Source organism: Artibeus jamaicensis, unplaced genomic scaffold, assembly GCF_021234435.1.
Source record: "Artibeus jamaicensis isolate MK-2021 breed Jamaican fruit bat unplaced genomic scaffold, CSHL_Jam_final contig_233, whole genome shotgun sequence".
In the NCBI taxonomy this organism is placed as follows: Eukaryota; Metazoa; Chordata; class Mammalia; order Chiroptera; family Phyllostomidae; genus Artibeus; species Artibeus jamaicensis.
Genome location: NW_026521486.1, coordinates 59384444 through 59401077, shown reverse-complemented (window position 1 = coordinate 59401077; position 16634 = coordinate 59384444). Strand labels below are relative to the sequence as shown.

The window sequence follows — 16634 nt, the reverse complement described above, 5'->3', positions numbered from 1 at the left end:
AGTTCCTTTCTCTGGCCATTCTGACCAGCCTGGTGACAATTCAGCTAGCTTTCTTTTATTCCTGGTACCTTAGCTTCTAATGGCTAATGCCCACCAAATACCCCCTAAACCACTGCGGGAATTGGTGGGAGAGCTGCCCATGTCAGGTCCTGGGAAAGAGACTGTGGGAGGTGCCTATTTCCAGTAGACCGAGGACATGGCCATCTGTCCTGTGGCAGGGATCCCTTGCTTTCCTGCAGTGCCAGGCCGTGATTTGCTCTGCCCACTCTTTTCCCTGCCAAAAAGAGAGAGAAGAGTCACTTCACCCCGATGCTGCTAACGGCATACTGCTTAGTTTGGGGAAACGCAGATTTGCTTATGCTGTGCGGCCTCTGAGCAGGGACGTTAGCATGCGAGCATTTCATCTTTTGGGTAGCTGGAGCTGAATTTTCAACGTGACAATGAGACTGTTTGTTGTTTCAAAGCAATTCCCTAAGTGGCTGTTTGCTCAATACTTTTTGTTGTGTGAACAGGGATTTGGGGGAGGGGAAGAAGCCATCTGCTCTGGAAAAGTCTTCCAATTACATGATCAAATTACCGCAAAGCAAAATGGAGGGCGTCCAGCAGAAAGTTCTGTCTGCTGTATCCATCCCCAGCCTGCGCTCTCAGCCCATTGTGTCGACGTGGAGACTCGCAGGTTCCAGCGATGAGGCTGTGGTAACTAAGAGTGTGAGCAGGAGCACAGCCGAGTGAGCCAGGCGGAGAGAGTCAGGAAAGTGAAACCCTCCTGGGTCTGAATGAAGAAACTGACCATGGAAGAAACGCAGTCCCTTTTCCTGAGGACTTGGCAATACTTGCTTTCGATTACAGTTAATTTTTCATATTGAATGAAAAAGTGACCCTCTGTCAGTTAACTGGGTGATTTTTATTTGCATTGAGTCTTAAATCTACTTCTTTTCCTTAACCTATGAGAAAGAATTTTGTGTTGTTGTTGTTGAATTATAGTCTGTTGCAATTTGCAAAACATCCTTGAGTCTTATTTTTTTCTTCTAAATCTGTATGTGGGTTTTTTTTTCTTTTTGCTATTAGGCATTCATGCAGCCTCACTTGCTGGGAAATGAATTCACACATTTGGAGTTTCCAAGGAGAGTGCAGAGGAAGGAACTTGGAAAGAAGATGCTCTACAGGGACTTTAATATGACAGGCTGGTAAGAACATGCCTCCCTCCGCCCTGCTGCCAGGTGTGCGTGAAGGAAGTGTCACCCCGTGACAAGCCATTGCACAGTTTGGACCAGGAGGTGCACCTGCAGCCTGGGGGTGTGGTCCGGGGACAGGGGGGCCGCCACCTCTGCTCTTTGTGCCTGGCTGTGCACGCTTTTCAAGTCCCAGACGGGGGCCGGTAGCCTGTCTGTTTCTCTGAGGTTCTTTGGGGGACACTGGAGCCCACAAAGCTCATATGGTTCCTCACTTTACACAGAGCAAGTGTTTGGAAAGATTTTAAAACACATTAAACTTGGTTTTTTAGGTCAGGGGCTTGAAGGGATTGACCAGTGGTTTTACTGGTTCTGGCTTGAACTCTAAATCTGACCTTTCTACATGGACAAAGTTGCATAAACTACTTTACCCCCATGTGCTCAGTTTTCCATGGATATAGTGAAAAATATATATATATTCTTTGCAAGGCCCTCGTACGGACTAGAAGTATTGAGCTGTCCTCATTATTTCATCACACTCAGAGGGAGATAAGAAATCTCAGCAGGAGGCGTCTTACTCCCAACACACACCTGCCCAAGCACAAGACCATTTATTTCTCTTGTGGATCAGTAGCTCATGGTGACCAAGAGCCTCATCTGTTTCTAACGCCTGAAAAATAAATATGAAGATAAAGCACCTGTACATACTAGGGTCGGGGTAAGGATTAAAAAGAGAGAGTTGTGCTGGGCACATAGACGGCGATATTTTGCCCTGAGGCCCGTGGTCCTGCCCTGATAGCCAGAGAATGAGACAGGGGCCTCCTCCTCCTTCACGGCTCTCACACAGGCAAAGAAGTAGATTCCATTATTTCTTCCTCATTGACCAAAATAGCTATAACAGATGGTTATAGCCCAGATTCCCATGGTGATGACTTCCAGGCTAGGAATCTTCTGCGGTACATACTATCTTAAAGGAGCAGTTGAGCTACCTAGGGAGGATAAGGGGCTGGTCTAAGGCACTTCCAGTTGTCCTTTGCCATGCAAAAGAAGAAACCCACCGGTGTCCACTCTTCTACGAGGCTGACAGACCGTGGCCCACAAAGCCAAATTTTACCTGCCGCCCCTTTCTATTAACAAAAATTGGATGCAGCCCTATTTCTTTGTATTTGATCTTTAGCTACCTTCACACCACATCAGGGCAGCTGAGTGGTTACAGCAGCTACCACGTGACTCACAAAGTCTAACATATTTATTCCTAAAACATGAATGCATTGTGTTAATCAGAAAAATCCCACTAGTTTTCATCTCTCAGTTTGGGAGTTTTATGGTATCCGACTGTTTAATCAGGAGCCCTGACCTCTTTTCCCTTAGATTGTCAAATTAAAAGATGACAGCAGCCAGCACAACAATCGCTGTCTGGTGTGAATCAATCAAAATTATACTTTTTTTTTAAGTTTTTTATTTGTTTAAAGATTTTATTCATTTTAGAGGGGAAGGGAAGGAGATAGGGAAAGAAATACCAATGTATGGTTGCCTCGTGTGTCCTCTGCTTGGGAACTGGCCTGCAACCCAGGCATGTGCCCTGACTGGGAATCGAACCGCCATACTCTGGTTCGCAGGCCTGCGCTCAATCCACTGAGCTACACCAGCCAGGGGAAAATTATACTTTTTTGGGGGGTCAGATCAGCAAAAAATATATTATTTGGTGTGCCACAGAATTTTAGTAATTAGTTGGTGTGTGCCAGGAGGTGAAAAAGGTTGAAAATCGCTGCCCTAACCCAACTGGGTGTTCCATGTAAATTTGTTTATATTCATTCAGCAAAATCAGCACTCTTACAGAAAGGTGTAAGGTAAGGGCTACTCTAGTTTGGAAAAGCGTGGTGTGGTTTGGTGTGGAGTTTGCAGGATTTGGAATGATGGAAAGAACGGCATCCAGGACGAGAACCATGTGCTTGTAAACACATCCACAAAACAGTTGATCTGAGAGGCAGCGAGCAAAATGGCCGCCAAGAAGGGGAGCACCTGGGAAATCAGGCTGACTTGGTGTTGAAGGGACATCGTCAAGCGTAAGGGAAGCCAGGCGGGGACACTCAGATTTACCACCGGAAGTGGTAGGCTGTTCTTGTGTGTTTCTGAGGTGGAGAATGAATGATGAAAGCAGTGTTCTAGGCAGGTGGTTCTGCAGGGGTGTCAAGGAGACTGACTAGGAGACAAAGTGATGCAGGTGCCCAGGGGAAAAATCATAGAAATACATGGGTGAGGTCTCTAGGGCCAAATAGAGGGACGGAAGCAGAAAACAGAGAGGGAAAGGAAATGAGCAAGAAAATAGGTTACATAGGCCACAGGATAGATGTGAGAGGTAAATCATTCGTTGTGTCACTTGTCTGTTTAAACAGGTCTCTTCAGGTAGTCGTTAAGCCCCTGGAGTGGGAGCCCACGCCTAGTCCTGTGCCTGACACATGGTAGACCGGAAGCTGCTGTTGGGTGAAAGGAAGAAGAGGGTGTAATTGGCAGAGTTGAAGGGTAGGAACAAGGAGCTTGCATGTGAGACAGGCCGAGCGTGAGGCGGGGCTGTCTGTGTGTTCCTTCTATGCCAGAAACACAAGTGAGGTCTGAGGAGTCAAGACTGACTTGGTAAACAAAGGGCAAAAGGTGCCTCCGTTTCATAATTCCTTTAAACGTAGCTAAATTCCAGGACTAGATTATATCCAAGCCTTTATGCTCTCTTTCTTTTACACACGCACACACGCACAGAGTGCCAGCGTGGTCCTGAGTAAGCCAGCCGTCCGTAAGCGGCTGCGTTTCATGTGTGGAACTCCACGTGGAACCGGTGAGGAGCCAGGACCGAGAACGGCTCTCTCGGCCGTGATTTGCTGATTCGTTTCAGCACAGTTCCCTGTGTGGCTTTGCCTCCCGGCTTGGGCCCTGAGCAGAGATTTACATATGCCTTTGCATTATTTTTTATTTGAAAATGATGTTTATTTGTTTATCATTGTTCTGTTACAGTTGTCCCAATTCTCCCATTGCTCTCCCCTGCCCTGCTCCTGCTCCCCCCCCCCACAGTCAGTCCCCACCCTGTTGTCCATGGGTCGTTCATACATGTTCTTTACCCAGGCCCTTCCCCTGCTCTCTTCCCTTATGCCCCCCTCTCTGGTCCCTGTCAGTCTGTTCCTTGTTTCCATGCCTCTGTGAAAATGATAAGTAAAGGGGAGCTTTTTACATCTTTGTAGGAAGAAGTTGGGAAGTTTAAAATCAATTTAGAGCAGTGCTTACATGGTCTCCCTCCCCCAACATTAAGGAATTCTTTGAAAATGTTTTTAACCTTTAAAGAAAACTTGGGATCTAGCAGGTATTTTTCAGGACTTATAAAACATGGGACTTGCATTTGCTGCCTTCCTAAGCTGGCCATTCCATGGGCAAGGAGATGAGGATGGGCAGCCTTTTACCCAGGGGAAGCCTTAAGTTAGAGCTGACCCTGGAACAGCATGGGTTGGAACCACACAGATGCACGCAGATGCAGATCTCAGTGAATGTTCAGTCAGCCCCCTTTATCCCAGGGTGTCTCCTGCACAAATTCGAGTCAGCGTGGATTGAAAACAGATTTGCAGGTGGGAGTCCGCAGATGCCGAGGGCTGGCTTGCGTGCGTTGTTCTACACCCTTTGTGTGAGGGACCCGAGCGCGGCAGGTGTCGGTGTCCACGGGGAGTCAGAAGTTACGGGCGGATTTTTCACTGCGCAGAGGTTGGCACCCTAAACCCCACGTCGTTCAAGGGTCAGTGGTGAGTGTTTGGGACGCGTCAGGCTCCGGGACGCAGAGAAGCCCTTGCCTGGTGCCACTGTGTTTCTCGGCTTCAGAATTCGGCTCGGCCCCTGAACTTGATTTCTCTGAACTCTTTCTGACGAGTAAAGTTTTCACCTGTTGCAAACTGTTTAATCCTTGCAGCAAATAGCCCAGTGGTGGAAATTCCCATCTCCCCCGTGTCCCCCTACAAATCATGGCAGCAACGGGGTCCCTGCGAGTTACTGGGAAAGTTCAAGGACAGGCACTGGAATGAGAACCTGATGTGATTTCTCATACTTAACAATCCTGTGAGCTGGATGCCTTTCACAGACGAGGAAACAGAGGCACAGAGCGGAAGTTGCCCGAGGTTGCACACTAGTAGAGCAGCAGGGACGCAGGCCCGGGTAGCGCCATTTCAGAGGGTACATTGCTTACTCCTGTGCTGAGCTCCCAGGCGCTGATGGCTGCTCCTCCTCGTTCTCGGTTCTCACTTGACCCCATGGGGGCTCAGGGGCATTAGGCACTTTTCTCAGCTTCCACCAATGCAAACATGTCAGAATAAGGAATAGAACCAAGGATGCTGACTCCGGTTCAGGGCTCTTTCTGATACAGTGCACCAGCCAACTTCTCTTCAAGGTAAGATCAGACACCATTATCCTGTTTTGAGCTGAGACATAAATTGAAGCAGGGGACCTCTATCTACCAGGATTAGTGTCTCCTTGAGTCCTTTAGGATTCATCTAGAGGGTGAAACGAAGCATTTGAGGAGTAGTACGTTAGATACTCAGGCAATTACTTTTCTAGTTCTCACTCCGACCCAGTGGATGTCAGCCACATTGAACCATGGTGCCTCACACTCCTCACGTGTGTGGAATTTGGGGTGTGCTGGTGGCGAAGATCCCCAAAGAACCAGACCTCCGACGCTTAGGGACATTGCCCGCTGTCCGTGGGGAGTGTCCTGCCAGCCTTCTGTGATGTGTCTGCCCCGGGGAGGAAGGGTGGGAGAGGACGTCAGCCTTGGAAAGCCTTGTCTCATAATTACGGATGAGTCTGTTGCCTCCTGGTGGGGATTCTTTCTCTCCCACCCTGTGCTTTCTCAGAGACTGTGGAGCAGCTTGGCAGGCCCAGATTGTATAGAGGACAAAAGGTTATTGTCACCAGGACCTTCGTACTGAAATCAGTCTCTTCCCTGGCTCCCCCACCTCCCTGTCGGCCTGTCCTCAGATAGATTGCCCAGTGGTTTGATTTACAGCGGCATTTTCTTCACAGAACCCCCAGCACTGCGTTGTTCCCTGATGTGGCCCAGCTCTCACCTTCTGTGCCTGGTGTCATTGGTCCGGATGCCAGAATCCCAGCCTTGAACTCGAGGCAAGCTGGTGCCCCTCCTCCCAAGCCCTTTGTGCCACACTGCCAGTGCGCGATGCACACTAGCTGGCATTGTGAGCCCTGTGTCCTGACCCGCAGCCTCCGGAGCCGTCTCGGGCCCTGACTTGCTGGCAAGCATCTATGTGATGCAGTTGAGATAACAGTTTCTCACAGCTGGCTTTGCAGCACCAGGTCCCCCCTCCTGCACCCGCTGCTGATTTTGCTCTCCCATGTAAGATCAGTGTTCTTTGTGCTCTTTGTCCAGCCGCACGGGGTGACAAGCAAGCCAGGGGCCCAGGAGGACATTCGCGTGGGAGGGGGCTGTAGCTTCTTCACCCCTGGCATCGGGCCAGAGGCTGCGGCAGCTGTTCCCCGGCTGATGGGATTTGTAGAGGGAGCGAGGGCCAAAGAGGAAGAGAAGTCCATCGTGTAAATGCGAGATTGCTTCCAGATGGTTCTGGTTAGGCGTAAAGTACACCCAAATTCTTTCTTTAAGCAAAGCCTTTCTCCCATTTAGGATGGTCCTGTTTCAGAGCACAGGCAGGACGTAACTTGAGATGGCTTCTAACTCGCTTACGGCTTTGGGAGACAGGCTCCTTGGCACTGGCCCTTGCTCTGCCGAGATTCTGGGGCCATGGGCAAACCCTGGGCCCCGCTCTCCACTCTCTCATTTATTTGTAAAATGCGAAATGCGCGCCTTGCTGCTGACCTCCTTGTCTGGTGGGGGATGGGCTTTGCTCTGCTTCTCAGAGCTTCTGGAAACGACAGCTTCTATTAGAAAGATTCCAGAGATGGCAGCCTTTCATTTTTATCTCTTACAGCCCTTACTCCTTGGGATTCTATCTTGATGACACAGCAGGGTAATTTTCCCTCCTACATCTCCCTTAAAAGTAGGAGCAAATCAGGATTTTCCACTGGGAATGGAGTAGGGTCAGCTACCATTTTTTCCCTTTTAGCATTCACTCCTTTTGTTAAGGCAAAGGAATTCTTTTCTGTTCTGTGTGCTGCTCTCCAGCGCAGCCACTAGCCATGTGTGGCCTTGTCAATGTAAATTAAAGCTAAATAAAGTTAAAATTCATTTCCCAAGTTGCCCTAGCCCCATCTCAGTTGCTCAGCAGATACGTGTGGCTTGTGGCCACTGAATTGGGCAGTGTGGGTGTAGAACGTCTCCTCAGTCACAGAAAGTTCTCCTGGGTGGGTGGCAGCTGCACCCTGGATCACGTAAAGGTGTGGGTCCGTTGGGGTGCAGGACGATGCAGGGCCATCTGGAACCGAACATCCCAACAGCAACAAAAGACGTTACAGGATAGCTGAGCGCAGCCAGGGAGAAGGAAATGGCGTGGCCCCGCTACTGTGACTCTGAGTCACCCAAGGGATGGAGTGAACGCTCTCCAGATGTTCGGGGGCATCTGTCACTGTGTTTAGGGATGACTCATCTCCAGCCATCACTCACTGGTCAACCTGAAGGAAGACCCACGTCCCTGGCCCTGATCAGTGGCACCCCTTCCCCCGCCAGCCACCCGACTGCCTCCTAAACCGGTGCCGCGTTGGCACTTCTCTTGCTCTCCCTGTTACTTTTTGGAGAGTATTTCAGACCCTGATGATTGTAGGAAAAAGCAACTTCCCTGCCAACCCTTTCCTTCCATGGGGGGGTGACCTCCATTGTTGCTCTGCAGCCCAGCTGGGGGGGTGGGCAACAGCCCCCGGGCCCTGGACTCCCTCCCAACAATCCAGACATTCTTCGGAGGAGAAACTCGCTGGAGGCAGTGCCCAGTGTGTTCTGGAGCCGCTGGGTCGAGCTTTATAAACACTCTCATTCCAGCTTTAGCTCATTCCTCACTGCTCTTTTCAGCGCCCTCTGAGAGCACCGCCAGGCAGGCCGACCGGGACGTGGGTAAGCAGCCCGAGAAGCACCGCAGAGGGCTGGGTGAAGCCGGCTCCAGAGTTGCACCGCATTTAATATAAATTGATTTATTGAATCAAACACAGAAGCCCTGTTACAGAAACCCCAGGCTCTATCCTCTGGAGGGCCACCTAATAAAGCAGCCCCAACTGACACTCCTTATTAGCTTTTCCACTGATCCCCAGGCAGTTTTTAAAGGGATAGTGTCCCTCTTTTGAGCTTGAATTTATATGTTGGCCGTGCCTGTGGGTCTAATTAGCTCAGCATTATTAGTCTTACTGGGAAAGCCTGCATTTGCTAACAGCCTGACTCTTGAGTTTTAAAGAGTAATTGGAAAATTCAAACCCTGTCCTTTTCCTTCCTTTTGTTTTTAATCACTTCTAACCCGATCTTTGCGGATGTGCCCGCAGACATCCCTGACTAGCAGGGTTGGACGCAGAAGGATTTCTCGGCCCTGCCTTGGTGCGAATCCTGACCTTCCTGTTGCGCCTCAGACCTCACGGGGAGGCTTCAGACTCACCGGAGAAATATCACATTTTGATTTTATAATTACTTCACAGGAACGTGGGCCTTTCCCTAGTTAAGCCTGGTATTAATTTCCTCCTGGCCACTTATATTTTCATAACTTAATGATTATGAGCCACCTTGGCAGCAGTTTGATTACTAAGAGCAATCTGGAAGTCTTTGTAGAGAAAGGAGAGGCTTGGGTAGCATTCCAGAGAATTTTAACCCCAAACCTCAATAGACTGCCCAGGACGGAGATTGGCTGGGACAGAGGCCAGGCACCCAGAAGGTCCCCGTGCTCCAAGTTCCCGGAGCCGAAGTCAGAGCCGCCCAGCCTGGAGGGGGGGCGGGGCCTCTGCTGGGCTCTGAGGCCCAGATGCTGCACTGTTGTTTGCGGTGTGCATGTTCTGCATCTTTTCAGGGTCTGCAGCCCTGGCTGCGGGGGCAGCAGGGAAGAAAGCCTGCCGTGCTGTGTGCAGCACAGCTCCTGACAGTGACGAATGGCGCCCTGCTCCCCAGCCCTCCTCCTGCCACTCTGCCCACGAGTCCCGTGGCAGCTCTGAGGTCTTTACAAATGACTGGAAACCAGGACAGACAGGCCTTGTCAGGCCACCGGGAGGAGAAAAGGGGGAGATGCCCAACCAGCGTGCTCCCTGTGGATGGTCCACGCACCTCCCTCTGCTTTAATAACTGCTCATTTATCATTCCTAAAGTGGCCGAACTACCTCCCAGCCTTTCTTTTGTAGCATTTTTCTGTGCCCATTCATGCACCCCCCACGCGGGGCGCGTTCACCCCTCCTTGTAGGCGACCATCGCGCAGGGTTGTACACGCCCCGTGTGGTGCTGACTAACTCCCAAGTGTTCTGGGAAGTTTCAGGATGTCAAGTGCTTGCAAAAATCCCTGTTAACATAGCCAGTGTCCATTCAGCTGAGGAACCCAGGGCGCACTCGTTGGGTATTTGGCAAACCTTTGTGTGTGCAGGGAGTAGGAAAGAACAGGGACTTGGGGCCAGGCTGCTGACTGGGTTAGTCCCCAGGTGTGCCTTGGAAAAATTATGTCATTTCTCTGTGCCTCAGTTTTCCCACTTGTAAATGGGGCTAATGAACCTAGTCCTTGGATGTCATGGCTCAGAGTAGCTGAGTACATTGAAGAAAGCCTGGCATGTGATAAGTGCTGCATGGGTCTAGTGATAGATAATAGACCTTGTTGCAGGAAGTTTAAACCTCGTATGTGTTTCGAGGCTTGTTTTTCAGAGTAGTAAGAGTCTAGAAACCAAAAAGATCAAGGTGTGCTGACCACTTCTGCTCGGCGGGTCTGCCCCCAGTGTGCCCGGAGGGGCTGTATTCTGTGAGAGGGGACCCTGTCCGCACAACCAGGAAGCCATCCTGAGCCAGCCCCTCCATCCCTGGGGGCTGCTGTGTTGGCATTTTTGTTTTTATCTGTGGGGGCTTGAGGTCCATACAGTGACTTTGTGACTCCCTTGCTGGTCCTAGCTGCTGGACCTGTTAGGTGTCCCGTGGCCCCCCTGAGCCATGCCCGGGGTCCAGGGTGCTGAGCCCCTCGGTGGCACAGCGTGTCCTCGCATGAGGCGCCCTCCCAGATAGGACTGAGTCAGTTACGTCATGGAGGTGGTCCGCTGGCTTTCTGCAATGAGTGGAGCAATAGAACCTTACCTGCACATCCATTCCGAAAATCTCAGGAGTGAGAGAAGCAGGTCTGTTGGAACTTGTGACTGGTAACTAAACGAGACAAAATGTGGGGCTTATAAAAAGGGGGTTACGCAAAGGCATGTGGCTGAGGCAGAGCAGACGGTCATTTCTAAGAGGGAGGTTAGGGTTCGGGCGGACTTCTTGGAGACGCTTGTATTTGAACCGAAGGTCTGAAATACGGGGGAAGGGCATTCTGAGCAGAGGGTGCAGCACCAGTAGAAGCCCAGAGGCATGAAAATAAGTGTTTGGAGAGTGTGGAAGCTAGAGGTAATACTAAAACTATTTTAACAGTCAGCATGGAGGCCTGGGCTCCAGCTGGGCTGCAGTGCACCCTGGAAGCCCTCACCCACTCCCCGCTGCGGCGCGCTGAGTCACCGTGTGCTGATGAGCAGGGCGGTACTTCAGTGTCTGACCTCCCGTGCACACTTATATTGGTGTACGGGTGTATCGGCTGGCCGACAGTCCTGGTGTTAGCCCGGCACACGGGATGTGCAGAGGCAAGGAGGAGGGCCTGACGTGAGCGATTGGACTGGGGCAGTGAACTGGGGTCAGCTCCCCGGGAACTTGGAATGCCATGGTGAGCATGGCAGCAGTGACCCCAGTTTTAGTATGTAAAGTATGAAGGCGGCACACCAGGGCAGAAATGCAAAGCTGACAGTGTCCCCAGAAGGACAGGTGCTTCAATCCTCAATCTATTTATAAGATCCTGTTTTTAAGGGAATTCCAGAGAAGTGAGTGCTTCAACACGCCAACAGATTTCCGGGCACTGTACAGCTCTGCCAAGGAAACTCTTTCCTGTGTCCCGCCTACACGCTTCCGGTTACAAAATTTCATTTACCAGAGCTCGGTGGAGTTTTCTCTTTTCCCTGCCACCCCTTCCCTGCCCACTAGGTTTCTGAGTGGGAAACAGCAGCACTGCTGGTTTCAAGCTGCAAACCCCACAAAGGTGTGAACCCACCGTGGCCTGTGGGGACGCGTTCCCCAGAATCAGCGGGGGTGCTGACTTAAAACCCCTGCCTAGCCCGGAACCCACATACGAGAGCTGGAGCACCACTGCTCCAAAGGATCCCCCTCTGTGGTCACACCGCCCTTTCCCTCAGACAGCTAAATCCAAGACCTCTTCAGCGCAAGGTTTTGTATCCGTTCTGGTCGAAGAACTGAATGCAGATCTTCCCGAAAGAACTGGAAATGCCAGTCACACGTTCACCTTTGGTTCCTCATCATGTTGCTCTGGCAAAGTCAGTAACACTCGGCCAAAGTCCAAATTCCAGGCAGCGGTGCCACGAGGATTAGGTTGGCTTGTCTGCCTCCCTGAGTAAACCACGTGCCCTGTGCTGTGCTCAGTAGCTTGAAGGACCGAGTGCAGGGCTTTACTGTTGTGGGGTTGTCAGTCTGAACCGGGTGTTTTGGTGGGCATTGGGGAGACCAGATTAAAATGATCCCTGCCCTCCCGGTGCTGATGGTCAAGTGCAGGACAGAGCCAGAGGTGGATGAGTGCAATCTTACACCAAAACTTGGAGAGAAATGTTTACCCACTGTGAAGCTGTCTCATCTGGGGTGATAATTAAATGCATTCCAGAATCCCTGAGAATCTGGAATCTGTGTTTTTTAAGCCCCACAGGTGATGGCTGTATATCCTTACACATCGACCTTGGGCAGCACTAGACATTCTTAGCACGAGTGTGAGCAACAGCTTCCAGAAATGATTGGTCAGAGAGCATCAGACAGCCCAGGCCCTTAAACAGGTTTGTGTCTCTTTGCCCACCAGGGTGGCCGGTGTTTGGAGTGGCCGTGGACCGGACTGACTGGTGGTGGAAGATAAGGGGTGATGAAACCCGTGGGCCCCAGCAGTGGGTCAGAGTCCCGTTGAGCCTCTCGTTTTTTCTGCTCATGCTCGTGCCTGCAACCTGGGTGGTCTCGGCGCAGCAGAAGCACGAGGCAGGTCAGGAGACCCCGCTCTCAGGGCATCGGACCTGCTGGTTTCTGTGTCCTGTTTGTCCTGCGTAAATAATACTCTCTCCCCAGTTTTGCTTAATCCTTCCAGGCGGCCTTGGATCACCCATGAAAAACTGGGCACCTGAGTGTAGGGATTTAAGAGTCTTAATTTATTAATAACCAAACAATTTGAAGTCAAACTTCAGGTTAAACCTAATTCTACAGTGACCTTTGTATACCTACCATATTGTCAAGAGAAGAAAAAGCCCGAGGGTGTGGTTTACTTGAACTTGTGTGTGACTTCTCAGTGTAAAAACTTGGGTTCGGTGGGTGAAGGAGACTTAAAATTTCCTTATGATTTGCTCTGAGGATGGGGATTAGTAATGAAGATTCCCATTGCATAGTATGTCATTTTATTGTATTTACACAGACTTGTAGCTCTTTGAGGCTGGGCAGAGGACCAGGCACTTTGGGGGTGGAAGTGAGCTTGACCTCCATTTGTCCTAGTTGTGTGACTGCCGTTTTCTTATTTGTGTAGTAGAGGTTAATGTTAATATCTGCCCTACAAGGTTGTTATAAGAAGTAAGTTTAAAAAACATAAATACTCAGAACAGTGCCTAGAACGAAGTGAGTATTCCAGAAATGTTGGGCATATTAGAACGTGGTAATGTCAGGGGTGAGAGACAGCAGAGGAATGAACAGTTGCTGCCCTGGTAGCCCACTGTCTAGGACCATGGGCCACCTTGACGCGAAAGCCGAGGACCTTTCCTGTTGGTAACGGCTGGCAACCTTGGCCCAGACTCGTGATTCTTATCCTGGGCTTGAGAAATGTGGGCATTAGCAGAAGATTCCAGAAGAGTATGGGAAACCACCAGATAAACATCAGTTTTATAGTTGGGGGAGGGGAGGATGTTTTTGTGTTGACATAAATATTGATTATGTCTATGCTTCTGCTAAATTTTCATGCCTCTTTAAGATAAGAGAGTTGAAAAAGCATGGATGCTGACGTGGAGATATTTGAGCCGTGTCCCCTGTGGCCTCACCAGTTCAAGGGCACTTGAATGGAAAGTTTGAACCAGGCTCACGCAGGTTAGAGTGCCAGCATGCGTGGGAGAGGCCTCTCCCAGGAGACACTGCAGCACTTGGTGCTCCCGGGTACCGGTATGGATCGGCCCGGCCGAGTGAGGGAAGCTTTGTGAGTCCGGCTGCAGGCGCAGTGCAGGGGAACAGGCCTCCGCAGTAACTCCCTCTTTGCAGAGAACAATCCGTCTGCTCTTTTCTCCTCACCATTCATGGATGTGGGGTCAGTTTTGGTTAACGTCTGGTTTGTGTATATTGACTTGGTCTCATACAGTATAGAGGCCAATGTAAATGAAATTCATGTCTGTTTCCAAATGAGTGGTCTCTGAGAAAGCAGAAATAATTCCAAATTTATGTGCTCATAAAGTAAGGATCTCTGATTCATACCTGTGGGTGATCTAAAGGTTATTGATTAAAATCAGAAGGTCTCCTAGCCAAGTGCTAGTGCACACCAAGTGAATACTGAATCAGAAATCATTTCCAAATCTGAAATTCCCCTAAAAATCATCCAGAGTATTTTACCCTAAAATATTATTGGTTCTGTTTTACATGCATACTTGCTTATCTTTTCAAAAGATGATTCAAAGCATTTTCTTCTGTGTGAATCTTTTTCCACTGCCAGCCTTGGGCCCGTGATTCAGTAGATGATCTTCATTTATGTTATATATCCCCCACCTGTGCCAGCACCAGGCACATAGTAGGTGCTCAGTAAATCTGTATGAATGACTCCAGCAGAGCCCATTGGTCTCATCTGGTCAGAGCCCAAGCTCCTGCTTTGCAGCTCCCTACTAGGAGCAGGTGCTGCTTCTCCACCTAAAGTTTCAGCTGTGGGTAGGGGCTCGTTATTGGGTTGTGCGGTCACTTCAGTGTATGAAAGTGAGCGTTTTAAACCAGTAAGTAGCATATGGCGAAGAAAAATAGCAAAGTGTGTATGACAGGGCAAGGGTAAATACTGCTTTTTGAGATGTGTTTGTGTGTACACCGGGTCACTGAGATCGCTACATTTCTGACTGTGGGTCACCAAGTGTGAACTCTGCTCAAGCCTGGTCTAGTGTCCCAGAGAACGTGACCAGTGAATGGAAGGGTGGCTCTGTTGTCTCCCACCATCATCCATAGGCCTGTGGTAGGAAGAGGGGTCTTCAAGCCAAAAGAGAAGAATGGTTACAGCTCCCAGAACTCCAGGAAGGACCTGGTTCAGTGGAAATGCTGGCAGGAGGAAGGGGGCAGGTAGGCATGTTCCTAGGTCTTGTGCACTGGCCCTCCTAACAGGGGGTTTCCTTAAGGGTAACTGTGTTGTCAGGGAACGGAACTGGGGGCCTGTTGTAGAAAAAGTTTTCCTGGAGAGAGAGCCAAGAAGGGTCCCCGTTTTATTTGTTCGTCTCCTCACAGCCAGCTGCACTGCACTGACCAGCTCTCTTCAGCTGTATCAGCCAACGCTGAGCCCACTGTTGGAACTCATGCACACTGTTTGTGCCTGAATCCAGACTGTTGCTTTATATTAGCGCAAGCACGCTAACTTGTGTAGTAGCTTAGGGCCTGCAGGCTCCACTAGAGTTAAGTGGCACTCCAAGGAACAAAAGGAGAAAGCAGGGTGGCATGAGTCGGCGGAGCCTTGGCCTCATATGGAAACCTCCCCAGGAATTATGTGTTCAAGACTGACAGCAACAACCAGCTCATAAATCCAGGAACCTGGTCTGTCAAAATGCGACCCCACCACCCAAAGGTTAGATTTGCAAGTCAGCAAAGCCTGTTATACAATGGCAGGCCTGTGGCAGAAACATTCTAAAGAATATTTCTCAACCCTCAAATGACCTGCTGTATATGTGTGGCGCACTGTTGGCCTTTTCCAACTCACGCTGGGCCCTGCGGACTGCCTGGTCCTCCTTCCTCCACAGCGCAACGCGAGCCTGACGTCATCACAATGGGCTCGGATTCACCCTCCCTGACCATTTAGCAGCATCCTCCCGGCATATTGAGATTTGATCCAAAGAGACCCAAGATCCAAGCCAGACGTATGATGGTGGAAAGAGTGGGAGGGACTAGTCAAAAACATGCGTGAATGGCTCATGGACGTGGACAACGGTGTGAGGATTGCCTGTGGGAGCAGGGTGGGGGGCCGGGTAGAGGAAAGGAAAGGAGGAAAATTGGGATCATTGTGATAGCATAACAATGAAAAAACAGGAGACTTCCTGTGGCTTTTACTTCCCTCCTAGAGGGGATCAGAGCACCTAGCTGAGGGGGAAAATTCTTTTTTTCTGACTGTTTCAGGCCAACCCACAAGCACCTCCTTGAGATGAGTAGCTCTGACATACCCGTTAGAGACTCTGAGTCTTCACTTTAGAACAGAGCCATGGACTTTGCTGGTTAAGCGGCACAGGTGCTGTCCTTCATGCGTTGATATCTTTTGCAACAGAAAAAGTATGAATTACGAAGTCTTGGGAGCTCAGCAGAAGGTGGCTTTCCTGTGGGGACGTGCTGTCTTCCTGCTAATGGTGGCCAGTTCTGGGTGTTCCACACCTGCACTGAAGAAGGATGGAGGCCCCCAGGTCCTTCATTGCTGCAGCTTATAGTTAAATAGCACCTTCTCCCTCACTCGGGACTGCCAGGCTCATTTGCCTTTAGTCCTTGTAACCTACCCTGAAGTGCACAGCCGCAGAAGCAGAGTCAGTGAGGTTGAGGGACTTTCCCAAGGACACACAGCTGGTTCATGTGAGGACTGAGATGTGACCTCAGAACCGCTGACTCGAGCCTGGTTTTCTTTAATGTAGGGCCCACCAGGGGGGGAGAATGAATCCAGGAAGGCGGCTCCCCAGGGGAGGGGAGGCATCCAAGGCCGTGTGGAAAGGTTAGCAAGTGGAAGAATGTGACTCACGGGGTGTACGTCGCTGGGGTCGCTCTTGTGGATGGACAGTATCAGGCAGTCTCTGGAGGAAGAAGGTCCTTACTCCTCCAGAAAGGGTCACGCCCTTTTTAAACGACTTTGAAGTAGTATTGCTGACGAAATTAAGACTTAGGGAAACAAGTGTATTTCTGTCTTCTTTTCTAATTAAGGGTCATGACTTAGGAGAGAAGGGACACTGTGGGAAGCGGTCTGTGTGGGCAGCGCCAAAGCGTGAACTTCGAGTTCCTGGCCTGTGGGTTAGAGAGTCCGGGCAGGAGCTCTGGCTGGGAAGGGAGGAGTCCAG

At 50.3% G+C, this 16634-nt stretch overlaps 1 protein-coding gene across 1 annotated transcript in view; it reads left to right on the top strand.

The window, feature by feature from the left end:
* The window catches only part of PPM1H (protein phosphatase, Mg2+/Mn2+ dependent 1H), a 246962-nt gene that overhangs the window by 178183 nt on the left and 52145 nt on the right, over positions 1-16634 (top strand). Inside the window, exon 6 of the mRNA XM_053661658.1 lies at positions 1069-1187. Coding sequence (XP_053517633.1) covers positions 1069-1187 — 119 coding nt within the window. The remainder of the gene's footprint in view (positions 1-1068; positions 1188-16634) is intronic.